Source organism: Centroberyx gerrardi, chromosome 15, assembly GCF_048128805.1.
Source record: "Centroberyx gerrardi isolate f3 chromosome 15, fCenGer3.hap1.cur.20231027, whole genome shotgun sequence".
Lineage (NCBI taxonomy): Eukaryota > Metazoa > Chordata > Actinopteri > Beryciformes > Berycidae > Centroberyx > Centroberyx gerrardi.
The window spans coordinates 30,159,665-30,187,208 of NC_136011.1; the positions used below are offsets into that span (position 1 = coordinate 30,159,665).

General features: G+C 40.9%; 1 protein-coding gene across 1 annotated transcript in view; it reads right to left on the minus strand.

Annotated features, from left to right (window-relative positions):
* Positions 1–205: 205 nt before the first annotated feature.
* The window catches only part of LOC139930831 (protein NLRC3-like), a 42,335-nt gene continuing 14,996 nt past the window's right edge, over positions 206–27,544 (minus strand). The window contains exons 3-12 of the mRNA XM_078288872.1: positions 17,933–18,046; positions 17,213–17,326; positions 12,740–12,818; positions 12,341–12,566; positions 9,757–11,560; positions 8,683–8,856; positions 7,544–7,717; positions 2,435–2,608; positions 2,201–2,247; positions 206–1,984 (exon numbers count right to left, since the gene is read on the minus strand). Of these exons, the coding sequence (XP_078144998.1) occupies positions 1,440–1,984; positions 2,201–2,247; positions 2,435–2,608; positions 7,544–7,717; positions 8,683–8,856; positions 9,757–11,560; positions 12,341–12,566; positions 12,740–12,818; positions 17,213–17,326; positions 17,933–18,046 (3,451 nt within the window). The 3' untranslated portion in view covers positions 206–1,439. The remainder of the gene's footprint in view (positions 1,985–2,200; positions 2,248–2,434; positions 2,609–7,543; positions 7,718–8,682; positions 8,857–9,756; positions 11,561–12,340; positions 12,567–12,739; positions 12,819–17,212; positions 17,327–17,932; positions 18,047–27,544) is intronic.

Consider the following 27,544-nt stretch of genomic DNA (forward strand, 5'->3'; position numbering starts at 1 on the left):
TCTGTAAGTAAAATAATTCATAACCTACTTACCCTTTGATTTAGATGATATTTATATGGACGATCGTTTACGGGGTATTTACGTGTTGTCATGACAACTGTATGTTTATCGGTTCTCTGTATGTTACAGGTACCAGGTGTCCGTACCGCTGTAACAGTTAGAAACTGAAAAACAAAAGGAAAGGATGAGACAGGGAGACGTTGGCTTCTCTGAATCCTCTGCAACTATCTTTATTTAAGTTGTCCCAGCATGTGCATAAAACAGTTCTCTCTTTGTAATCATTTTATTTTTTGCTTGTAAAAAAATACAATACTTCCATAAGCATGAATTATAAAAAATAAAATACATGAATCTGTCAAATCATTATCCATATCTCTCATTTTAACCTATTTCCTGTCTTAAAGCTTGAACTCTCATTTGTTACAATACAGTTTGATTTAGCCGTCTCTCCAGAAGACTAGCACACCTAAGACATTTTTGCATTTGCACTTAAGTATTGAAAGAAAAAAACAAGGAAGAACAAAGCATAGCCAAAATAGATATATCTTGTTTGTCCACATAATAGTGGTTGTCACACATACATTGAACAGCAAAAAATCCCAAAATAACAACATACAAATCCTTCCCAAAACACACTTAAAACAGACAAAATGAATAAAGTAATATATTCGGAGTCATGGAAATACAAAATACAGTCAGTACATAAACTCGAATGCTGCAGATCACTGCAAAGAGAATTTCAATTGGCTCCATACTTAAGAGAAATAATAATAAAAAAACAAAAAAAAAAACATCCAAAGACAAATTTTAGACTCAGTGATCACAAACTGTCTATTGAAACTGGGCTCCATAAGAAACAATGGTTAGACAGAAGAAAAAGAGTCTGTGTCCAGTGTGGAACAGGAGAAGTTGAGACAGAAAATCACTTTCTCATCAACTGCCCAAAATACAAAGAAATTAGAGAAGAATTCTTCCCCAAATTCACCCAGAAAATCCCAAACTTCCACAACTTTCCAAATGACAGACAGCAAGATCTGCTTCAGTGTCAGACCAGTTTGACTTGTACACTGCATAGAACTGTAATGAGCATTTCATCACCTGTGTTACATCTTTACATGAGTTATGTGAATATGTTATATTTGTCCATTTGTCGAGAGTCTCTATGTGTGTGTGTTCTGTGCATGTGAGTATTTCTGTGTGTGTGTGTGTGTGTGTGTGTGTGTGTGTGTGTGTGTGTGTGTGTGTGTTGTTTCTGCATGTCTGCGCATGTTTGTATCTGTGTGTGTGTGACAGAGTGTCTTTGTGCATGTATATCTGCTTGTCTGTGTGTTGTGTAAAAGTAAGTGTGTGTGTGTGTGTGTGTGTGATCCTGTACAGAATGAACTAGCATCTCAGCAGCTGTCTTTAGTCAGCAGTGTGAGTGTTTCTCTCTCCCTCCTCTATCTGACAAGAGACACTGAGGAACCAAACACAAACACAAACCCAAACCCAAACCTAAACCCAGGATAGAGTGGTTCAGTGAATGTGGAGTGGAAGGTGTGGATGTGGATCAGTGTGTCAGAGGAAACTCTGTAGAAGGACAGAGAGCCAGCAGACCAGTCCAGATACACTGCTACTCTGTTAGAGTCAGAGGTGGGGGGGGGAGGTATGACTGTTTTTCTGTTATTGTGACAGACAGAGTAACTCTTACCAGAGCAGAACAGACTCCAGGACTTTTCATTCCCTCCAAGCCTGCAGTCTTCACCCACTCCTCTCCTTCTGATTCCTCTGTAAGTCACTCCTATATGAACCCATCCTTTCCACTTGATCTCCCAGTAACAGCGACCAGTCAGACCATTTCTACACAGCAGCTGATACCAGTTGTCAAATCTCTCTGGATGATCAGGATATGGCTGCTTCTCTCTCAGTGTCACCTTTCTGTTGTCTTCAGACAGGAAGAGCTCTCTGTGTGCTGTGTTTGGGTCCAGTGTGAGTTCACAGGCATCTGATGAGAGAACAAGACTCAATACAGCAGCAACTTTATAATCTAACAGACCTGTTGAGTTTGACAATTAATGTTTTAATGCAGTTTCATGATGGCACATGATGTCAGCCATCATAATGAATGGATGTCACATACTGTGGTGTAGATGGGCTTTCCATCTCAACTGATGAATGTGTGTTGCTTTGTTTTCATGAATCAAACTAAATACACACTTACACTTCCTCACATCTGGTTTCAACCTCTGCACTCCACCATGGTCCACACTGGGGAATAAACAAAGTCAGATTCTCTTTAATGATGGAAACATTAATAACCTTCCATATGAAGGATTTTCCATACAGCATCAGTCATATCTGCTGTTAAACATTACACAGTATTCCTGAGCTTCTCAGTGTGACAGAGAAAATGTGTGTGACTCTCAGCCTTCTAGCAGACGTTGCCTCTCCAGACCTGAGAGAGTCCAGTCTCCAGTGTGGATCCTCCAGTCCAGCAGAGAGCAGCTTCACTCCTGAGGCTCCTGGATGATTGTAGCTCAGGTCCAGCTCTCTCAGATGGGAGGGGTTGGAGCTCAGAGCTGAGGCCAGAGAAGCACAGCCTTCCTCTGTGAGCAGACAGCCTGCCAGCCTGCACACACACACACACACACACACACACACACACACACACACACACACACACACACACCAAACAGCTACATATTGCTGCATTTTCATCCAATGATAAAATGATATCGATATTTATCTCGGTTAAATTTTCCTCGATTTTGAAATAAATCCAGCTCGATAACTTTCAATAACGACCACAGCAGAGTTCCTCTCTTAAAGCATAATTCTAATTATTTTCACCCTCATTTTATTTATTTTAGATTTTGCCGTCATGACGATTGATTGTGTTCAAAATGTCTTCACTTCCTTCACTGTAGAGCTTTATGTATCTTCAGTTAGCTGGGAGCGCTGCTGTCCAATACACACACACAGCAAACACACTCTCCAACAGTTAAACCCAAAAAGTAATTTCAACACAATAACTCTCACACTGCAGTTACACGTCTTTAGATAGTTGTGACTGAATAATTATCAGTTATAATCGTCTGTTTGATAGTTTTTAGCGTTGCTCACACACTTCCTTATTTATTTTACTGGCTGCTGGTTTTCTGCTGCGTTCAGGTCAGAGTGGAAGAAGATCAGGGTCGTGGCTAGAAGGTCTCCGCATTTTGTCAAACTCTCGTTGGCGCTGGCGCTCTGTTGACTGCAAGGAGGTGACTGTTGCTAGGTTACCGGTACGCTAACCACAAAAATGCCAGACAGCGCCCACAGTTTCAGAAGTTTATTAGAATTTAACATATTTTTTCACAAACAAAGTAAAGCCAGATCACTCTTCTCTTTGCTGACTGATGGTTCACTGTGAACGAAGCACTCTGCCTGTAGCCTGATGCTGCGTCTTCACAGCGGCATCATTTCACGCGAGGGATCGCGCTGCTTCCCAGTATTGGACGCTTGATAGGCGTGCTTCCATATTAGTTCCTTGCTGCACCTGATTGGAGGAACGCTGTCGCTCGCTGGGCCGTCTGCCCCCGGATTTCAAACTGGAAAAACTTGCATCAGTGCAGATGGATTAATCAACAACAACAGCGAAGACCCTGGTAAGTTGATCATTTACTATATTTGTGCTTCTGTGGTGATATAATGTAGATATGACCATCTATAGTGTATTTCTATGGTGTTTTCCTGTGACATATGCGCCGCAGCACGCGGAGAAAATAGACCAGACGCCGAAACTGGCGCTCCAGATTGAAGTCCATTATGATTCCTAATGGTGCATTGTAAGCTTGGTGCTCATTTAGCAGTCACTGTTGCCTGAGTGAGTGAATGAAAGGGTGAGTGACCCAAAATAGTGACTATTTGGATACGTCGCCGTGCTACGTAGAAAAAAAAATGAACAAGACACCGATTTCTGTGCCACCCCAAAGTAAATCCTGGACCCAGCCTGGCCACCCCAATGAAAATTGTCTGGCTCCTCCACTGCTGTGAACGGCTCCACAATTGGCCAATTGTGCAGTTTCTGATGCTAATGGAGCCACAAACTGTGTATGGATGTGATAAAATGTATATTTAATAAGTACAATACTTACTAAAAAATAGGCCTGTAAAAGTACAAGTACATAAAAAAGCAACTCAACTACAGTAACAGGAGTAAATGTAATTAGTTACTTCCACCCTTGCTAGTAAAGTGATTTATATTATTAACACAACAAAAGAGAAAGAGCATTGCAGGTTCTTCTGTGTTTCCAATGGACAAACATGTCTGACAGCTGCTCTTCGGAAAGGGCAATAAACAAAAATAAGATCCGTCCCAAGATCCAAGATCCCAAGATAGAGGCTTACTTAACCTTTTTAATTTTTAATCTTTGTTCAGCCATGTAGTCAAGAAAGGCTTTTTCATTTTTTTCACCTAATCAGAGCCTCTAAGCTTTTTATTCTGATATTCCGTGCGATCGCCGACAGCGAGATGGTCAGACAGCGACCTGCTCTGCTGCAGAGACACAGAACAACTCTCAACAGAGACACGTCTCCTCAACAAGATGCACAAACCTTCTAGCCATGACCGAAGATCAGGCTTTCATTGCTTTGTTTCCTTGTTCTTATTTAAAGATTATATCAGGTTATAGTGTTGAAAAATAAGACTGAAAAACGATTTCACTCCCACTTGTCTGTATTGTGATTTAATAAATAAAGAAGCATTTTAAATGAAAGTTGACTGATCTATTCAACTTTTATTCAGGAGCAAAATTAACCTTTTAACCTTGACAGCAGTAGACCCTTTTCACACTTCCGGGTTCTACGCAGCGGAAGTCGTCAGATGGGAAACACCGCCGCTGCTGCGGTGTTTCCCATCTGACGACTTCCACAGCTGATGTGTTCAACCAGCACCAAGACACAGCTACACTTTTTTTGTCACTTTGCAACTTTGCTAGTATTCTATGCTTTATTTATTATTTATGTATATATTTCATATATACATAAATACACACCTTTCTTTTTTTCAGTCATACCTGCCATTGAAACCAGTAAATACAAATTTTACAGTGTGAAAAAGACTATTGTGTGTGTTTCGAATGTGTGTCTTAGATACTTTATTCTACAAATGTCACAGTGTTAGTATGGCTGACTTTGAGGGCCTGTCATGACTTTTCTAAAACAGCTTGGGCCTAAATGTTAGTTTGTAGTGAAAGTACAGTCTGCAGGAGTGTTTTCACATAGAACTTGTGCACTTACAGTAAAAGGTGACCTGTTTAATCTGTTTAGCCTATGTAGCCCAAAAATGCCAAATCTCTGTTTAAATGTAGAGGGGAACCTTCAACTAAATGATTACAACAATTCTTATCATAGAGAAACATTGTCCAGATTGTGTAGTTGCATATTGTTTTGCTTAATTATTTGTTTTTTTGTGCAAAAAGACGTTTTTTTAGTCAACATTTGAGTGTTGAAAAAATCCCGCCGGAAGTCTTATTCTTACTTCAGCTGGAGGAACACAGCCCGCGTTTATCAATGAGAATAATAGACACACCTCAAGTGTTTTCGTCTTTACTGCGATATCTACCAGATTTTTCAACCAAAGACATTGTTCTATTGGTGGACCAGTTTTCGATCACAGAGAGGACGAAGTTTAAAGCTACAAGCTTTTTTTTTGAGAATTACATCCATATGAAGGTAAACGATCTCTTGTCGAGTTAGCTAACGTTTGTTAATAACGTTAAGTTACCGGGATACGCAGGTCGAAGGTAACGTGCAGTAAAGTATTATTCATTCTCTTTCAGTTATATATGTTAGTGTCATGGCAGGCCCTCAAAGTCAGCCACACTGTAATGTGACATTTTCTGACTAAATTGGTGTGAAAACGGTCTATAGTGATTTTACATATTGTAATAAAACTCGATATTGCCTATGAAAAGTTCTAACATTTTCAGCCATATCACCCAGCACTAATAGTTTATTTATAGTTTATTCTTGAGGATTGCATTACGTACAGAGTTACATGTTGGATTTTCTCATTCTTACACTTCCCTGAAATGAATTATGATAATGCAAAAACTGTAATTATCAACAATAATTGTAATTGTCAACAACAAATATTAACAGTTGACCCAAAGATCGGGTTTGTGTTTTCATTTCAGTTCTCGACTCAATCAGAATCTGACATGTTCTTTACTTTAGGTTTCACCAACAGAGGCAGTAAGGAGAGGAAATAATGAAATATTCTCACAGAGGCTAGAAAGTAGAGCTGAATGTTGGTTTCTCAGCTGGATTCAAAAATCACATGAACAGGAAAATCCTGCAGAGGTCAGGTATTTTCACTGACATTAATGTGTATGTAAAGCAGAATTTAAATGGTCTGTTGAACAGTAACAGTGATCCTGACCTGAGAGTCTCCAGTCTACAGTGTGGACTCTCCAGTCCAGCAGAGAGCAGCTTCAGTCCTGAATCCTGCAGCTCGTTGTTACTCAGGTCCAGCTCTCTCAGACTAGAGGACTGGGAGCTGAGAACTGAGGCCAGAGCTTCACAGCTTCTCTCTGACAGCTGACAGCTGCTCAGCCTTAATGGACAACAAAATATATGGAAATGTTATTCTCTTTATTTAATGACATTTAACATCTAAACCAGAGTTTCCAGTGTGCTTTGCACGGTGCTGTAGCTCACTGAGCCGAGTGTAGCATGAACAATGCCAGAGATGCTGGTTTGATTTCCACTGCGGTCCCCCATGCTAACAATGAACATATGCTTTGTTATGCTTTACAATTAGCCATAAAAAAGAAAATAAAGTGGATATAAATTAGGCAACACTTTAAAAAGAAGTGCTTTAGAAGTGGTTTTATATAATAATATAAAATATAAACATGATAAACAAGATTAAGAAGTGAGAAAAGACAAAAAAAAGTCAATAAAAGTGTGTTTTACAAAGTGTTTTAAAAGATGAAACTGAATCAGCCTAAGTCCCTCAGGAAGGCTTTCCATAGTGTTGATAGCAAAAGTGAAATCAGCTTTAGTGTTGAGTCTAGACTGAGGGAAAGTCAGAAGGACCTGAAGATCTCAGCTTGCTCTCCGGCTCATAGGGAACTAAGAGGTCCACAATGTAGTTTGGGGCCAAAAGTACTTTGAATGTGTTCAGTGACATTTTGATATTAATTCTATATCCAACTGGTGGAGAGATGTTAAATTTGGGGTTATGGTGATTTTACCTTAGAACTGGTTAAAATCCCAGCTGCTCTATTCTGAACAAGCTGGAGATGTGACAGTGAAATATGGCTGAGACAGGAATAGAGAAGTGCAGTAATCTAATGACAAGATATCAAAGCATGGATGATCTTCTCTCAATCATTTAAGTTCATTGCTGTGTGTATGAAGCTGGATCAGAATAAAACTCTGAAATCCTGATGTAGCTTTCAGGGTCAACCTTTGTAGATTCAGGAATCCTGACCTGAGAGAAACTGTTTTGAGAACATGGACCTTAGTTTGGAGAAATGTGTCACATCAACTGAGGAAAACAGTAAATTGATCTGACCTGAGAGTCTCCAGTCTACAGTGTGGACTCTCCAGTCCAGCAGAGAGCAGCTTCAGTCCTGAATCCTGCAGGTCGGTGTTACTCAGGTCCAGCTCTTTCAGACTAGAGGACTGGGAGCTGAGAACTGAGGCCAGAGCTTCACAGCTTCTCTCTGACAGATTACAGCTGCTCAGCCTTAATGGACATGAAAACATATGGAAATGTTATTCTCTTTATTTAATGACATTTAACATCTAAACCAGAGTTTCCAGTGTGCTTTGCACGGTGCTGTAGCTCACTGAGCCGAGTGTAGCATGAACAATGCCAGAGATGCTGGTTTGATTTCCACTGCAGTCCCCCATGCTAACAATGAACATATGCTTTGTTATGCTTTACAATTAGCCATAAAAAAGAAAATAAAGTGGATATAAATTAGGCAACACTTTAAAAAGAAGTGCTTTAGAAGTGGTTTTATATAATAATATAAAATATAAACATGATAAACAAGATTAAGAAGTGAGAAAAGACAAAAAAAGTCAATAAAAGTGTGTTTTACAAAGTGTTTTAAAAGACGAAACTGAATCAGCCTAAGTCCCTCAGGAAGGCTTTCCATAGTGTTGATGGCAAAAGTGAAATCAGCTTTAGTGTTGAGTCTAGACTGAGGGAAAGTCAGAAGGACCTGAAGATCTCAGCTTGCTCTCCGGCTCATAGGGAACTAAGAGGTCCACAATGAAGTTTGGGGCCAAAAGTACTTTGAATGTGTTCAGTGACATTTTAATATTAATTCTATATTTAACTGGTGGAGAGATGTTAAATTTGGGGTTATGATGATTTTACCTTAGAACTGGTTAAAATCCCAGCTGCTCTATTCTGAACAAGCTGGAGATGTGACAGTGAAATATGGCTGAGACAGGAATAGAGAAGTGCAGTAATCTAATGACAAGATATCAAAGCATGGATGACCTTCTCTCAATCATTTAAGTTCATTGCTGTGTGTATGAAGCTGGATCAGAATAAAACTCTGAAATCCTGATGTAGCTTTCAGGGTCAACCTTTGTAGATTCAGGAATCCTGACCTGAGAGAAACTGTTTTGAGAACATGGACCTTAGTTTGGAGAAATGTGTCACATCAACTGAGGAAAACAGTAAATTGATCTGACCTGAGAGTCTCCAGTCTACAGTGTGGACTCTCCAGTCCAGCAGAGAGCAGCTTCAGTCCTGAATCCTGCAGGTTGTTGTTACTCAGGTCCAGCTCTCTCAGACTAGAGGACTGGGAGCTGAGAACTGAGGCCAGAGCTTCACAGCTTCTCTCTGACAGCTGACAGACACTCAGCCTGAAGGACAAGAAAACATATGGAAATGTTATTCTCTTTATTTAATGACATTTAACATCTAAACCAGAGTTTCCAGTGTGCTTTGCACGGTGCTGTAGCTCACTGAGCCGAGTGTAGCATGAACAATGCCAGAGATGCTGGTTTGATTTCCACTGCAGTCCCCCGTGCTAACAATGAACATATGCTTTGTTATGCTTTACAATTAGCCATAAAAAAGAAAATAAAGTGGATATAAATTAGGCAACACTTTAAAAAGAAGTGCTTTAGAAGTGGTTTTATATAATAATAATAATATAAAATATAAACATGATAAACAAGATTAAGAAGTGAGAAAAGACAGAGTCAATAAAAGTGTGTTTTACAAAGTGTTTTAAAAGATGAAACTGAATCAGCCTAAGTCCCTCAGGAAGGCTTTCCATAGTCTTGATGGCAAAAGTGAAATCAGCTTTAGTGTTGAGTCTGGATCAGAATAAAACTCTGAAATCCTGATGTAGCTTTCAGGGTCAACCTTTGTAGATTCAGGAATCCTGACCTGAGAGAAACTGTTTTGAGAACATGGACCTTAGTTTGGAGAAATGTGTCACATCAACTGAGGAAAACAGTAACCTGATCTGACCTGAGAGTCTCCAGTCTACAGTGTGGACTCTCCAGTCCAGCAGAGAGCAGCTTCAGTCCTGAATCCTGCAGGTCGTTGTGACTCAGGTCCAGCTCTCTCAGACTAGAGGACTGGGAGCTGAGAACTGAGGCCAGAGCTTCACAGCTTCTCTCTGACAGCTGACAGTCACTCAGCCTGAAGGAGAATTAGTGATGAAGACAAACAACAACTTTGAAAATATTTTTTCTCTCCTGTATATAAGATCACATCATATATTGAATCTATTCAGTTTTCTATGCACTTACACAGATTTATTGGAGGCTTTGACCACTGGCAGCAGCCTCAGAAGAGCCTCCTCTGAAGCAGAGTATTTCTTCAGGTCAAACACGTCCAGCTCTTCTTCTGATGACAGTAAGATGAAGACCAGAGCCGACCACTGAGCAGGGGAGAGTCTGGCTCTGGAGAGACTTCCTGATCTCAGGTAATGTTGGATCTCCTCCACTAGAGAACGGTCATTCAGCTCATTCAGACAGTGGAACAGATTGATGCTTCTCTCTGGAGACGGATTCTTCTTTATCTTCTTCTTGATGTACTGGACTGTTTCCTGATTGGTCTGTGAGCTACTTCCTGTCTGTGTCAGCAGGCCTCGTAGGAGAGTCTGATTGGTCTCCAGTGAAAGACCCAGGAGGAAGCGGAGGAACAAGTCCAGGTGTCCATTTGGACTCTGTAAGGCCGCGTCCACAGCACTCTGGTAGAGGTGTTTTAGTTTAGATTTGTCTCTGAATAGTGTAGACCACCAGGATGTTGATTGTGGTTCTGACAGCAGATTGACACCAGAGTTGACAAATGAGACGATGACATGAACAGCAGCCAGAAACTCCTGAATGCTCAGATGGACAAAGCAGAAGACCTTGTCCTGGTACAGCCCACGCTCCTCTTTAAAGATCTGTGTGAACACTCCTGAGTACACTGAGGCTGCTCTGATATCAATGCCACACTCTGTCAGGTCGGCTTCATAGAAGATCAGGTTGCCTTTCTCCAGCTGCTCAAAAGCCAGTTTTCCCAGAGAGAGAATCATCTTCCTGCTCTCTGTATTCCAGTGTCGATCTGTCTCAGCTCTCCCATGATACTTGACATTTCCTTGTTTGGACTGAACCACCAGGAAGTGGATGTACATCTCAGTCAGGGTCTTGGGCAGGTCTCCTCTCTCACTGGTTTTCAACACATGGTCCAGAACTGTAGCAGTGATCCAGCAGAAGACTGGGATGTGGCACATGATGTGGAGGCTTCGTGAAGTCTTGATGTGGGAGATGATTCTGCTGGCCTGCTCCTCATCTCTGAATCTCTTCCTGAAGTACTCCTCCTTCTGTGGGTCAGTGAAGCCTCTCACCTCTGTCACCATGTCAACGCACTCAGGAGGGATCTGATTGGCCGCTGCAGGTCGTGTGGTTATCCAGAGGCGAGCGGAGGGAAGCAGTTTCCCCTTGATGAGGTTTGTCAGCAGCACATCCACTGAGGTCGACTCTGTAACATCAGTCAGGATCTCGTTGTTCTGGAAGTCTAGAGGAAGTCGACACTCATCCAGACCGTCAAAGATGAACACAACCTGGAACTTGTCAAACCTGCAGATTCCTGCTTCTTTGGTCTCAGTAAAGAAGTGATGAAGAAGTTCCACCAAGCTGTACTTTTTCCCTTTCAGCAGATTCAGCTCTCGGAAAGTGAATGGAAATGTGAACTGTATATCCTGGTTGGCTTTGTCTTCAGCCCAGTCCAGAGTGAACTTCTGTGTTAAGACTGTTTTCCCAATGCCAGCCACTCCCTTTGTCATCAATGTTCTGGTTGGTTTCTCTCTTCCAGGTAAGGGTTTAAAGATGTCTTCACATTTGATTGGTGTTTCTGGTCTCGCTGGTTTCCTGGATGCTGCTTCAATCTGTCTGACCTCATGTTCATCATTGACCTCTCCACTCTCTCCCTCTGTGATGTAAAGCTCTGTGTAGATCTGATTCAGAAGTGTCGGGTTTCTTGCTTTAGCAATCCCCTCAAACAAACACTGAAACTTCTTCTTCAGATCGGATTTGAGTTCACGTTGGCAGATGGCAGCAGGAGTTTCTGAATGAACAAAGAACAAATAACGTCAGTGAGTGGATGTTTCAGTAAACATGAGAAATGTGAACATTTCTTGGTAATGTATATATATCTCCACTCCATGGCATCTATTCAGCTCATCACCGGTGAGTGGACAAACAGGTGACTAGGGATGGGACTATATATCAAAATTCAATATATTGAATTGATGTATAACATGAAAATGTGACAATATCTATCATGGGTCAAAAAAAATGAATTGTGAAATTAGCTACATTTTATTCTGCTGTAGTAATCATAAATGATTCAGCTTGACCATCACAACTTTTCCAACCTGTCCATTGAAATTATATTATTTGCAGTTTGTAATGACATTTTTATGTAAATTGTTGTTTACATTCTAGCAGCCAATGGCATCGCTAGAAAGATTTGTGGCTCAGAAATAAACATAAATCTGCACAGTCAGACTTTGTTATCATTGACCTTTTATTTATTATATTGTGTCATGGTTGTATTGAATCGTGAACTCCATATCACGTATCGAATCGTATCGTGAGATAAGCAGATCGTCCCATCACTAGTCCTGACTGTGTGCAGCTCAATATGAATGTGTGTATTACACTCACATTAACAAATTAATAATTTTACCAGATTATTCACAGGGATTGTGCTCATTTACCTTTCAACCTGAATTGAATAGATATCATTTGGCAAATGTTTAGATTCACAGCAGAGTTTTGAAATACTTCCCATTTTCCACCATCTCCCCTCTCCATCATGTTAAACCTGTTAAAAGCCTCTTACTGCTCTGCAGAGAGTCAGCCAGCTCCTCCTGCTTCATTCTCCTCAGGAACTGCAGTGTGATCTGCAGAAAAGCCTTTCTGCTGCTCCTCCTCTGCTCTTCCTCCTCACCGTCCACCTCCTCATCCTCCCTCTGTCTCTCTAAGCATTCTGGGTAATCTGGACTCAGAGCCCTCTTGAAACTTTTCAGCTCGTTCTTCACAAAGGTGAAGATGTTCTCCTCAAGCAGCTGGAACAGAATAATATATAAATGAAACTTTCTTACTAAAATTGTTGAACACAACATCAGATCCATCATAGACTGAAAGCCCGCTGGTCTAAAGAGTGCAGCATGGAGACTGAATGTTTGTTTTGCATTTCACTTGTTGGTGAAGTAAAAGGTGTTGTTGTACATTTACACACCATAAATATGGAGTCCAGATCTGTTTGATGCTCCTGGGCAGACTGACCACTGGGAACCTCTGACCTCTCCTGGTGGAGTCTGTGGAAAAAACAAAACATGAGATATTAGGTCATAGGTCATATTAGGTCATATTATGGCATACACACACACACAGGTTCTACAGTTATGGACACATGAAGGAATAGTTCACCCACAAATGAAAATGTGTCATTATCTCCTCACCCTCATGTCAGTTGAGACACTGGTGAAGTTTGTATGTCAATATAACACACAGTGAGCTAGCTGGTGCAGCTTCGTAGCAGCCTTCTCCAAAACAACTGGAGTGAATGGAGACCGTTTCTTTACACTTCCAAAAAGGTAAAAAAAAAAAAGACATAAAATGACTCCAGAGCAATCCAAGTGTTCTGAAGCTAAATGATTGCACTGTGGGTCCAAAAGTCCAATATTCACCTCATTATCTCAAGATCACAAGACCTGGAGCTCCGGTTGCTCTACAGCGATCTGGTGGAAGAGTCCTGCTGCCTTCATGTGCTCATCATCAGCTCGTACTTCTGAGTTTTACAGTCGTGAATCCAACTTGTCTGTTTTTAGTTGAAATGATACATCTATCTTCCGATGCTTTACTAGGTCACATCATCAGTGATGTAACCCGGGGTCATCGGGTGTTTCGGGTCTTTCAACATCAGACACCCTCGCCCAGCGATCCAGCTGAGGTTGATCAATCCTCAACTTGTGCCCTGGTAGCAACCTCCCATTGATCTGCTCTTTTTATCCATAACCATCTGGATCTTTCTCAGCAGCCTCTGTGCTGTGTTGTGCTGCTTCTGATGTTGGACTTGGCCTCTCTCCGGTTCTGATGAAGCTGATGGTCTGCTTCATGGGCTTAGATCTCTTGCTCATGTTGATGGCACCGCAGACGGCCTCTGCGATGGTCTCGAGCATTTGGTCGTGCCACCAATGGTAACGACCTTCTCCCAGAGCCTTTGGGCAGCAGCTCAAGACGTGCTTGAGAGTCTCCCTTCTTGGGCATAGTGGGCCCAACAGAGTATCCATCAAGCCCCAGCAGTGCAGGTTGGAAGGACTGGGGAAGACATCATAGACTGCCTGAACCAGGAATTTGATGCGGTGTGGTTTCACCACCCATAGGTCAGACCATGTGATTTTTCTCTCCACTGGCTAAAAATCCTGGCTGAGGTTTTAGTTCAATGCCATTTTGATTGTACCACCACATTTGCGTATAACATTTCTTCACAATTTATTAAAAATAAACTTCAGACTGCACAAAACGAGCTCATTAGGGTTATATTAAAATTACCGCCCCGTACCCATTTGGATGCTGCACATTTTCAAAACATAAAGTATCTTACTGTGAAAAAAAGAGTTTCTCAAATCAAACTGGTTCTTACTAACAAAATTATTAATAGCCTATTGTAAAGTCTATTTGTTTTTTCTTATTTTTCAATTAGTTATTTTTCCTGTTCTGTGTATTAAATGTCTTTTTGTCACGCCCTGTCTTACCTGACTTGTCGATCTGTCGTCTTGTCTTTCTTTCCCCCTCTCCCCAAAAGGTCCACAATGGAAATAAGCTGTTGGCTTGATTGTGTATTTTATCCCTGACGATCCTAATTGTATACAAGCACTGTATGAATACAGTCTCACATGTATCTTTTTATTATTGTCAAATAAATCTAATCTAATCTAATCTAATCTAATCTAACACCAGGGACCTTGATTCTGCTGGCTTGAATGACATCCTGGCCCTATCAGCCTCTCAAGCCTCTGCAGGATCCGTCTGCCTTCAGGTACCGACTCAGTGGGGACTGTCAAGTCGTAAATGAAGGCACGGATAGGCGGTTGGACTCGGACCTGGGGCCTCTGCTCTCTGGTTCAGTACATTTCACCAACATGTTCTTCGCCAAAGTGAACAGAATTACAGATGGTGCAGCCGGTGATGATTCCAACTTCAAGTCTGTGCCACTCTGATGTAACTGACCCCACTGAGACTGGAGACACTCGGGCTGAAATCACTGATCATTTCAGCAGAAATGTGACTAACATGAGGGTAGATAATGACTAAATTTTAATTTTTGGGTGAACTATTCCTTCAAGGATACAGGTGGCCCCTCCTCCGCCACACAGCCAGGCTACCAGTGACAGCAGAGATGGAGCAGTATCTGGCAACAGCCAGGCTACCAGTGACAGCAGAGATGGAGCAGTATCTGGCAACAGCCAGGCTACCAGTGACAGCAGAGATGGAGCAGTATCTGGCAACAGCCAGGCTACCAGTGACAGCCTAGACAGAGCAGTATCTTGCCAGGTGCTTAGGTCTTCCTTCTGGTAGACCTGAAGTCCCCAAGCCTCTGACAGCCAGCTTATGGACTTGTCCAAGGCCGCCAAAAACCATGAGCCTACATGAGAACCCAAGTCCATATACATGAGGCTAATGGCTGATAATGAAACGCTGCACTACACAGCGTATCATTAGTAAACGGTATCTTACCTCTGAAGCGGCTGCATATTTCATGTCATGCTTAGATAAATCACCGGCTGCTATCCTACCCTCATCCTGTGATGATGTGTTTGATCAGTTCAATACCAAACTGAGGGTCTGCATCAATGCAGCGGCCCGATTAAATTAAAGACAGTAACCCACAAACAAAAAGTCCCATGGAGAAATGAAGAAATTATTCTAAGCACTAAATGTCTAAATCACTAAATCAGGGCTTAAAACTTTTCTGTTGGCCAGAGCTTTTTAAGAAATTTAGGTCATCACTCATCTGCACTGGAATATTTATTTATTTTTTATCTTTTATATTTTCTTTTAAATGTGATTTTAATGCACTTTCACTTTTCTTCATCTTTTTAATCTTCGTCTTTTTATCTATGTCTTTATTTTTATTTTCTTTACGTAAAGCACTTTGAATTGCCGTTGTGTATGAAATGTGCTATATAAATAAACTTGCCTTGCCTATTAAAAAGAAAGTGCTGAGTGGCTGAACGGAAATGGAGAAAGACAAAATTAATTGTTCATCGCAAAATTTTTCATGAGAAAATATTTACATACAATAAGGCAATTATAATGGCCAGGCAAGTATATTTTTAGAAATTAATCAGTGATAATCAGAACAATCCAAGAGTGTTATTTAATTCAGTTGAACGTCTGATCAACCCTGTACCCTCGAGTACTAGAGATATTTCTTCCACACTGAAATGTGAAGAATTTGCAGCTGACTTCAGAGACAAGATAGCTGCCATTAGGTCTGGTATCTGTCAGGAAAACAATATTGCTGACACATATGAAATTTCTATAACGCCATATATGAAAAATTATGAAAATTAAAACAAAAGTAGGTTGTCCACATTAAAATATTGTAACTCTAAGTGACGCAATATTTTTGTAATGAGGAAAAAAACAAAAAGTGCTACAATTGCCCCGGATCTCCCCTACTCAGCAACTTAAGACCAGTATCTAATCTACCATTTCTAAGCAAAATTTTAGAGAAGATTGTTTTTAAACAATTGAATGATTTTCTAAATCATAAAGACGCCCTAGAAAACTTTCAATCTGGCCAAGTAAGTTTATTGGCATCCAGATTGCACCTGAGGTCATTTACAACTTTTACTAAAGCCATCTCGGTGCTATGATAGGTACTATCATATAATAGGTATGATAGGTAATATCAAAAAAGCAACAAGCTAACTACAGTTACTACAGAACTCAGCTGCTAGACTGTTAACTAAGACCAGGAGAAGAGCACATAATACCCCAGTTCTTAAGTCTCTGCACTGGTTACCTATTCATTTCCTCATTGATTTTAAGGTTCTTTTACTGGTCTTCAAATGTCTCTGGTACCTGTTTACATGTCAGAAATGCTGCTAAGATACAAACCATCTAGATCCCTCAGGTCTTTTAACTGTTCCTAAATTCAGAACTAGGACTCATGGTGAGGCTTTTAGCCACTATGGTCCGAGCCGGTGGAGCAGCCTCCCAGAGGAGCTAAGGATACAGTGTGGACACTTTTAATGTTTTTATTTTAATCTCATATATATTGTTTATTTTTATTTAAAATGTTAATGTTTCCATTTTATTCTACTCTGATATACATTGTCTGTTATAAATGTTTTTTATGACCTCTCTCCCTCTTTTTGGTTGTTTCATTCCACTGCATTTTTATCTGTGTTGTGAAGCACTTGGAGCTGCATTTGCTTGCATGAAATGTGCTATACAAATAAAGTTTGATTGATTGATTGATTGATTGATACTTGAACAGTTTTTCAGAAAAGCTCTGATCCATAAATAGGTCAAAGATGCAGACTGTTTACATTGGAAAACACAGAAGATCAAAGCTCCTCACCACACAGGAGTGTTTACTGGCTAACAGTGTGAAGGACCAGACCAATTTTACATCTCATCACTGAGAGTCTGACGGCAACAAACCCATCTGATTTTATCATCAGTTTAAAATGTTTACCTTTTATCAATAGAGTGGTGTCCATGTTTGAACAGAATAGGATGATCCATAGACCGGTCACTCTTCATGGACACACAGCTGGGTACAGGAGAGTCTGGTCTGTCCTGCTGGATCCTGATAGAAACACAGGATGGACAAAGCAGAGCTGATGGTAGGAAACAGTCAGACAGACCGGCTTTTGACCAGCAGGCTGACAGTTGCTGGAGAGAAAATGAGAAACACTCTTCCCTCCCTCCACAACTTCCTCCATAGTTCCTTTAGACAAGAAACTGAAGCTCCAAAGTGTTCTGGTGGAGTTCTTAGTGTCTAACAGTAACAGACTGGTTATACTGGGCAGCTCCCAGTGTCTAACAGTAACAGACTGGTTATACTGGGCAGCTCCCAGTGTCTAACAGTAACAGACTGGTTATACTGGGCAGCTCCCAGTGTCTAACAGTAACAGACTGGTTATACTGGGCAGCTCCCAGTGTCTAACAGTAACAGACTGGTTATACTGGCCAGCTCCCAGTGTCTAACAGTAACAGACTGGTTATACTGGCCAGCTCCCAGTGTCTAACAGTAACAGACTGGTTATACTGGGCAGCTCCCAGGTGTGAATATATTACTGTGTGTATGTGAAGAAGAGTGATGCTGAAAAACAGCATGCATGTCAGTAAACCTTCTCTACATTAATAGTTAAAACATGAATACAGGAACATTTTAATGCTAGGAACAACTTACTTCTTTTCAGAAGAATGCTGTTCATCTTTAAACTCAATAAGGCCATCCTTTGACCGGTCGCTCTTCATGGACACACAGCTGGGTTGAGGAGAGTCTGGTCTCTCCTGCTGGATCCTGGTAGACAGAGAAGAAGAACACTAAGGCAGGAAATTCACTTTTTAGTGAAGCAGCCACAGCAGCAGGTGGATACCCAGAAACTACCAGCTAGGTCTGAACACAACAAGTATCAGCTCACTGAAATATTAATAATAATAACAACAACAATAATAATAATAATAATAATAATAATAATAATAAGGTTGTCCTCTTCCTACTGAATGATTTCTCTCCTCCTGCCATTTGCTCTCTAAATAAAATCTCACACCTTAACTCTTATCCTTCTCTCTCTTACATGATTGTTCTAAGGAAACAGGAATATTGTCAGGTCACTGCGGCCCTGACCTTTGACCTCCTTTATTTTGTTCACTTGTAATTTTTGGTGATTGAAGCTTCTTCTACTGACACAAAGAAGAAAAAGTAGAATGGTGTGCACATCCAACCCAACTTGGGTACAGGTGCCGGACAAAATCAGCAACTTAGAGAGACAAGGAAGGACGTCCGCACACTGAATATAAGCTCCCAAAGAACTGTGTAGGAAGTGTAGGAAGTCGTTCTGGATAAGAGTGTCAGCTAAATACCTAAATTAGAGATAATTGTAAATGTAATACGGAGAACATTTGAAAGTTTGAATGGCATTGCTAACTTCACTGATACAAGCTGCATTTATGTCCTAAAAAGTGCATGAAAGAATAATAATAACTAGAAAAGTTTAGATCTTCTGAAGAGTTTTTTGTAAGTGTGCTTGCTTCAGCATGACAGGTTCAACAGCTGAATTTATTAACTGAGTTAATCTTTTAAAGTTGTTTACAAATGTCTGACTCTCCTACATTAAACTCTATAGATAAATATGTAGCAATAATAGTTCAAGTTTGTTTATTTATATAGTCCTTTATCATAAGAATGTCTCAAAGGACTGTACAGAGAATGAGCCTAACTAGATCTAATAACATCAGGATCACAGTCCAAACAGTGTCTGATATCAGAGTCCAATCTGAAGTCTGTGTCAGAGAATCAGGAAGTAGTTTTATGATGCGTCTGTCAGACGGTGAAATTGAACCTCATCATCTACAGTGAACTAAAGAGCAGCTTTCCTGCTCTGAGTAAAACAGCCGCCAATCTGTCATCGCGTAGTTTGAGTCCAGCTAAAGGAACAGGCTACGTTCATGGGCGGAAATTGCGGAGGGGACAGGGGGGTCCGGACCCCCCCTTCCTGGGAAAAACAGAGAGTTGTCCCCCTCAATATATCATTGTAAACATAACTATATAATTTTAAATAATATAATAATATGTATTGAAAGCACTTGTGCTAATTATAGACACAAAACAATGCGTTTTTAAGTTTCGAAAGATTGCGCCCCCCCCCCTCATACGCCTCACAGTGGTTTGGTCCACTGCCTACCTGCCTCCCCGAACCCCCACACACACACATCAGCCCTCTGTACGAGTGTGTGTGGAGGATCTCTGGAAGTGTGTCAGTGGTGGCAGACCTCCAGTAAGAAGCTGCTTCGCAAAGGTTAACTTAAAACAAAGGATGTGTCAGACATTTTCTTTACTTCTACCACTCAATAGAATAAAACACATTCACAATGTAATCAGATTACATTTTGTTCCGTTACCTCGCGCTTGAATCTTGTGCGTCAGCGTGTTGGCACGGAGCCGCGTCTCCTAATGCATGTGTGTGTATGGAGGCAGGAGGTCTGTCCGCAATTAAAATCATCATAACTCACTGAATTTTCGACCGATTTTCAAGCGGCTTGGTTTGTTAGAAATGCCAGACATGTATTTATGATACAGGATACTTGGTTAAATTAAAATGTGGGTTTTCATACCAAAATTATCTTTTGTAGATGGTAACAGCAATATTTCTATAATATAATATTTAAGATTAACTTACCCTACGTAATTAGGTTCTAAGTATATTCTTTTTTTCTTACTGCATGTAAAATGGCTGCCACTATGTAATTTTGTTTATAATTTTGGAAATAAATGAAGACTTAATTCATAAAAAAGACATAATTACAACAAACACTATGTTAAAATATTAAGTAAGTTTCTGGCAGGCTTTATAGCGTTCTGGACTTTTACACATTGACAGCAAAACATTAGAGATCTGCTTTTTCGGGAAAACTAAATCTAATTAGGCATATGTTAGCTTTAGTTCAGTTAATGGGTGTTGCATCTCACCTACTACTGTAAATAACCTGCATGCTGTGTGTGTGTGTGTGTGTGTGTGTGTGTGTGTGTGTGTGTCTATTTGTCAGCCAGCCAGGTCAGTTAAAATGGCAGAGAAAAGAAAAACAGACATCCGATCATTTTTCAGTGCACCAAAATGCCAAGTAGAAAGACCCCAGTAATATCAAAGGCAATTTGATAAAATCTTCATAAGAAAGGAATGAAGTGCTTATGGAAATGTTTCATAATGGACCTCTATATACATTTAATACAACAGTACTTTTGGCGGCACCTTTGGTGTCCCCTTCAGGAATTGCTCTTGAGAAATTTTTCTGTTTATTGTCCCCCCCAACAGTGAAATGAAATATCCGCCCTTGGCTACGTTATGGATTATTTTAATCGGTCGGTCCTAGTCTAGGTCAGAGAAGGCAAGGTGGGCTACATACAGCCAGCCATAACAGCCAGGAAACACAATGTCAGGAAAAGACAAGACAGCTATGGATCTTCTTCACGTTTTCAAAAGAGGAAGAAAGGTAAGATATGTTATAGGTTAGTTTAATCAAGTGATTGATTATCCATATCTGGAAAGAAAAAAAAAAGGCAGCTGTGTGGTGGCGAGTTGACTGACACTTGGTTGATAGCTTCATGGTTAGATACAGCAGTTTTTTTTTAGCTCAACATCTTCAATATAATATTGGATCACTGTAAACAAAATGTTACTATTTCTCTCCAGTCAGCTGGTTAGTCAGTTAGTTACTGAATCCTCCATTCAGCTCTACTTATGTGGGCTGCTGAACATTAAAAGCAAAAATGAATTCTCTTTTATATAAATATATATATATATATATACATATATATATATATAAAATATATTTTATATTTTTATATATATATTTTAACTAATTCTCTTCACATGAAACATTATTTTCAACTTAAGATATTGTTTCCCTTAAACGTGAGAAAATGTTTAAAAATGTAATTTTTAATTTGTGCCTCTGTATATTTTACTACGCTGGTAGACTCCTCCAGACATTCAGAATGGTTCAGGCTTTTCATGGTGATCTTTGATGTGGCATTGAAAATATCAGCTTCCTAACAGAAGGACATCACATTCAATAATTTACTTCTTAAAATGAGTTATGCTTAAAGTTAAGTTTCCATACGTAACAAACAAACCAAAGTAGCTCACTATTAGGTTGTATAGTGATATAGGTAGTGAAATATATAGAAATATAACTTTTGATTAAATATAACTCACTGGATTACGATTGGATTGGATCTTTTTTTACAGTAAAGAGACAGATGAGGAGTGAGGAGCACATACTGTATATCATATATATTTAAAGTTTTATATATTAATTGATAACTGTGTCTCTGTTCATTTTTTGCAAAACCTGAAATGAACAAGAGAGAGGAGACAGAGACAAAGAGAGATGAGGGGAGGAGACAAATAAGTGTCAAGAGAAGAATCCAGGAGGCCTGAGGAGAGAGACAGACAGACTACAATATCCTGTCTCACTGTCGGCCTACAGACTGCTGCTCACACTGTTCACTATGCTGCTTCATTTACACACATGTATGTTCATGTCAAATTACACCAGATTGACTCCCCTACTATTGTTGTGACTTCCTCTGGGCTGAGCCCCGGATGTTTTGAAATCCTAACAACGCCCCTGAGCACACACACAAAAATGTGGTTCAGCCTGTACAGCCTTCATCAGAACATATAAAAACAAGCTCAGGGTGTATATATCTCTACTTGATAATCTCAACAGGTGAATGTAATGAAGATAATTCATCAGGAACCAATCCTATTAAGTGAGTGGCATCATAACATCACACAAAGTGTAAAAACTTCCTGAAGACAACTCAAGCAGCACTAGTGGAACACAGCGACATCACAAGTGACACTTTGATACACAGAAAACAAGACGCTCCAAACAATTCAATGCAGTTAAAGTCTATAATTAGTGGCACTATGGTTATTTATAGAAAGCACTTGATGTTAAAATCATCATTTAGTCCGTTGGGGATCGTTGTATTTAGGGACCAAATCCAAAACATTTCCCTTTGTTTCTGGTTAAACTCTCCAGTCAAGTCTGTTTTGGTTGATGTGCACTTCTACCTCCACTCTTAACAAATCAACATGTTCAGGACGTTAAAACACAAACACTGATGTGTTCACAAACTGTCACAAAGTGTTTTATGTTTCCAACCCAAACAGTGAGTTTCACAAACAGAGGCTTATTCTGTCTGATCGTCTTATTACAGTTAAATCAATCAACAGTAAGAGTTAACGGGTTGAAGAATAAAACTCTAGAAACTGTAATGTAAAGTGTTTGTTACAATACCTTTTCATGTTGGAAACTAGAAGGCACTCGGAGAGCGCAGACCTCCGCCAAGGTTCGTGCTGTTATTGCTTGTTCGTGAGTCGGATCCGGATCCGCTCCAAAATGTAACGGGTTCTTCCTCGGCCCATGCTACACCCTTCCACCAAGTTTCATGAAAATCGGGCCGGTAGTTTTTCTGTAATCCTGCTAACAGACAAACAAACAAACAAACAAACAAACAAACAAACAGACAAACAAGCAAACAAATGGCACCTAAAACATAACCTCCTTGGCGAGGTAATAACCTGCTGCCACGCTGGTAAGAGAAAGTGAAAATAGACTACTGGACTGATACTGTGAGGGAGGGAGGGAGAGAGAGAGAGGAGAGAGAGAGAGAGAGAGAGAGAGAGAGAGAGAGAGAGAGAGAGAGAGAGAGAGAGAGAGAGAGAGAGAGAGAGAGAGAGAGCCTCCTGCAGCATGACGTCACCATTAAAGATGCTCTGTGTTCCAGGAAGGAAAAGGAATGGGAGTTCATTTCATGGGGATTTTAAATGTTGGTACAACAGTAATCAGTCTCATAAAATCAGCCATGAATTTGGAATTTTAATAAGTTATTAAAATATCCAAATGTTAATGGTAAATTAATTAGGATAGTATGTTAAGATGACTAAATATATTTGTCCTATCATTTTCATTAGAAGGGTTGAAGGTTTGTGATTCCTGAACAGCAGAGGATGGCTTCAATAAATTAACAAGAGGAGAGCTACTGTGCAACAGTGAATTACATTTATTATACTAGTAATGTATCAAATCAATACAATATCAATACAGTTCAATCAATACAGTACAATCATATATCAATATCAATACAATCATCTCTCAAAATCAATACAGTTCAAGTATAATCAGGTAAAACGGTAAGAGTCACAATAATAATACTAATTCTAAAATAACAACAGGGAGTGTGCATGTATGTGTGTGAGTGGGGGAAGTGCTGTGTGTGTGTGTGTGTGTGTGTGTGTGTTACCAAAGCAAGGAGTAACAGTAATAGTATTAATAAATAGTGATAATCAGGTTGCACAGTATTAGTTGGTCTGCTGTGTTGTGGACTGTTTCCATGACGACTTCACACCTACAGCTCCAAAACAACTCACTGCTGGTTGCCATCGGCAACGCAACAAAATCCATCCCTGAAAATCCAAACACAAGAAAGCCTGATGAAGAAAGAATAAACAAGATGAAGAAAGAAAACTGTGTTAAAGAAAGAAAAAGTTCATTACAGAAAGAAAATGTAAACATGTTTTCCCACAACAAGATGCATCGTCCTCCGAGTTTCATCAGAATCAGAGCGGTGGTGGAGCAGTTATGGCCTTTCAGAGTTAAAAAAAAGAAGTTTAATCAAATTGTCCCCATTTGGCCAATCAGTGATGTCATTTTTTAATCGCTGGAACACAATGTGAAGATGCATCATCACTTAAAATTTCATAAACATCAGACCAGCGGTGTCTGAGATATCATCTGAGATATCATCTGAGATACCATCTGAGATATCATCTGAGATATCATCTGAGATACCATCTGAGATATCATCTGAAATACCATCTGAGATATCATCTGAGATATCATCTGAGATACCATCTGAGATATCATCTGAGATATCATCTGAGATACCATCTGAGATATCATCTGAGATATCATCTGAGATACCATCTGAGATATCATCTGAGATACCATCTAGCACGTACGTTCTGCGCCTGCGTGAGGGGAAATAACCATATGTCTGATAAGAAGTTGCAAATGGCACTGGCATTGTCAGCCCTTGGTCTTTTGGTTGTGGAAGAAGAAAGGAAGAGGCGGAGGCGAAAAATAAGGAGAAACCGCACTAAATGGGTGAAATCATGAATAACGTTACTCCAGCGACAGGCTCAAGGGGCTTTCCCCAACCTGTGTCGAGAGCTGGAGAGCCGGCTCTTTCCTGTTCAGTTCCACATGTTGAAGGAATTTATCAGTCCAATCAACCAGAGGCAAAACACGAACTACCAATCAGAGTGATCTCTCTCACCGACGGGCTCCGACGCCGATTCAACACGCTCAATCGGCCGAAAAAACACCGACAGGGTCCGACTAGTGCCGACGGTGCGGGACACACCGCAAAAACTAGGGACACCGACGCTTACCGACGGCCCGATGTGTCAGGGCCTTTTATAAACTGAAAAACAAAAGGAAAGGATGAGACAGGGAGACGTTGGCTTCTCTGAATCCTCTGCAACTATCTTTATTTAAGTTGTCCCAGCATGTGCATATGTAGCTGAGTCAATATGTTCATGTTATTTTTATTTTGGTGAACATTCTCAAAACTTGTCAAAATGTTTGTGTATCGCCAACTTTATATTGAATTAATATGTCTTAATAGTTCCGGTTTACCTATTGTAGCGGGGGGGGGGCTTTAATTAGTGACACACAAAAGACGCATGAGTGACGTAGCTGCAAACTCCCGCCAAAAGTTGGATAGTTTTTGTGCTGGGGACTGACTGTGAGAGAGCCTGCTACTGTGTGTGTGTGTGCTGATTGTGCCCCGTGTTGCTCTTATAGAGAATAAATGTGCAGATCCTGAAGCCTGGTGTGACTGGTATTCTTCAACCTGTGAGCAACCATTCTACAGCCGCTACATAAAACTGGTGCCGTGACCCGGATCCATTGGTCAGCCGCTGCCGATCGCCGAGGTTCAGCTGTGTGCTTGTGACGTCCGGGATGCCAAGTTGGTGGACCTGTGGATCCTGTTAGCTGCTGAATTGATTGCTAATATTCTGTATAAACACAGGCGTTCAGAATAATCAATTAACTTTACAAAAGGAATCATATTGGTATAAGTTATAATTTTCTGTGAGATCTGTAAAACTGTTTTAATTTGATTTGCTGCTACACCTTTATATGTCTGTATATATTGTGTGAGATATGGCAGGCAGAGCTCAGGATACTTTTAGTATTTTCACACCAGTTGTTGGGAGAGGCAGGGGTTTGTTTAACACAGATGGAGTAGTTCGGAATATGACTACAGTGTTAACCAGTGAGGAGCCATTAGAACCAGACTATGTCACTGACATCCCTCCACTTGAGCCTCAGTTTTCCACCCCTGTTGTCAGCAATGAGAACACCACCCAACAGTTACGTGATCTCATCGGTGAGTTAGGGAGTCAGATAGGTGAGTCAATTGCCAGCCGCTTGCTAGCCAGTCAGTCCCCACTCACTCCAAGGCAGCCTCCACCAGCTAAATCAGTTAGAGTTGAAGCGCCGGACACAACCATTGACCTTTCCAAAGTGAGCCTGGTAGTCAGACCTGATATCAAGGAGCCTCCGATGTATCGTGGTGATGGGAACGACAAATATTCCATTCAAGAGTGGATTGATATGATGGAGGTATATTTGTACAAGAGAAGTTTCTCAACCGATGAACAGAGAGATGAGATTCTGAGCCATCTTCTTGGCAGAGCAAAAAGTATTGTCAAAGTAGGATTGAAAAGCAGCTCATCATCTGGCACAGTTGTTAATCCTGAGATAATCTATAGTATACTGAGACGCTATTTTAGCGAAACCCCTGGGTCCTGTTTACCACTGGCCGATTTCTATGCCACCCAGCCAACAGCAAAGGAAACACTAGTAGATTACTGGGTTAGGCTGAATACAGCTGCCGAAGCAGCCGACAGACACTTGAAGCACCAGGGAAGCAAAATGGACAATATGGATGCAGAAATAGCTATGATGTTCATCAGAAACTGTCCTGATCCTAGTCTCGCCTGTGTTTTCAAGTGTAGGCCCATAAGTAAGTGGTCACTCACAGAGGTGCAGGAGGCTATTGATGAACACCAAAGAGAGTACCAAGTGAAGAAATCAAACGCGAACACGGCCAAAACACATGTCCTCCAGGTAGCTACCGCTGTAACAGCTATTAGTTCTCCAGAACCTGAAGCTGATTATGCCCAAGTGAACACAGCCAAGTGCACCTCGACTAACCCAACCAAGTCAAGAGAAGCAGCTGCTTCAGAATCAAGTGCTCTGGAGCGTGTGCTAAGTATGTTAGAGCGAGTGTTAGAGCGTACCAGCCAGCCTGCTGATGCTGCTAGACCTCAATTTTCCCCCTCAGATCGTTTCACCCCATGCCGAGTCTGTGGTAACAGCTCTCACTCGACACGAACACACTGCATGAGAGAAAGGAGATGTCTAGGCTGCCTAGAAGTATGACATCAGCGAAAAGACTGCCCTAAAGCCATTGTTATCCAGCGAGATGGCAGCTCACCTGATCAGGGAAACTAAGTCACTCACACCAGGGAGGGGACAGTGTGAGTGACAGTGGTGAGACCAATAAGCTGTGCTAGATACTGGCTCCATGGCCTGCACCATTAGTGAGGAGGCTGAGCAGGTTGTTGGATCAGCATCAGAGCCCAACTGTGTCCACACTGATATCGTGCTTGTTGGCTGTGGTGGAATCCGAGTCAGGCCCAAATGCATTCACAACCTGAAGATGGAAGTGTACGGATGCACATTCAGTGTGCCTGCCTTAGTGGTTCCTGGGCAGAAAGATCAGTTAATTCTGGGCACAAATTCAACACCTCCTAAAGCAGTTCAAACAGTCTCCCCACTTCTGGCGAGTTCTGAGCAAACCAGAGTCTACAAACGCACCTGAGATAATGCAGTTCCTTAACATGTTGTCTGGCATCAACAGAGGGAGGGGTGATACAATACCAGATTTCATTGGGACTGTCAAACTTGCGCAGTCAGTAACTCTTCTCCCAAAGCAAGAGCAGCTGGTTTGGAGCAAGTTGCCTGCAGCCTCACCCCTTTCAGAAGGCAGTGCCATTCTGGTTGAGCCATCAAAAGCACAAACCCACAAGAAAGACATCATTGTCTGCAGGTCGGTAGCCTCCATGAACGGTGACAGATGGATCCCAGTCAGGATTTTGAACACCTCTGACAAGATCGTCACTTTAAAGCGTCACACCAAGGTGGCAGATGT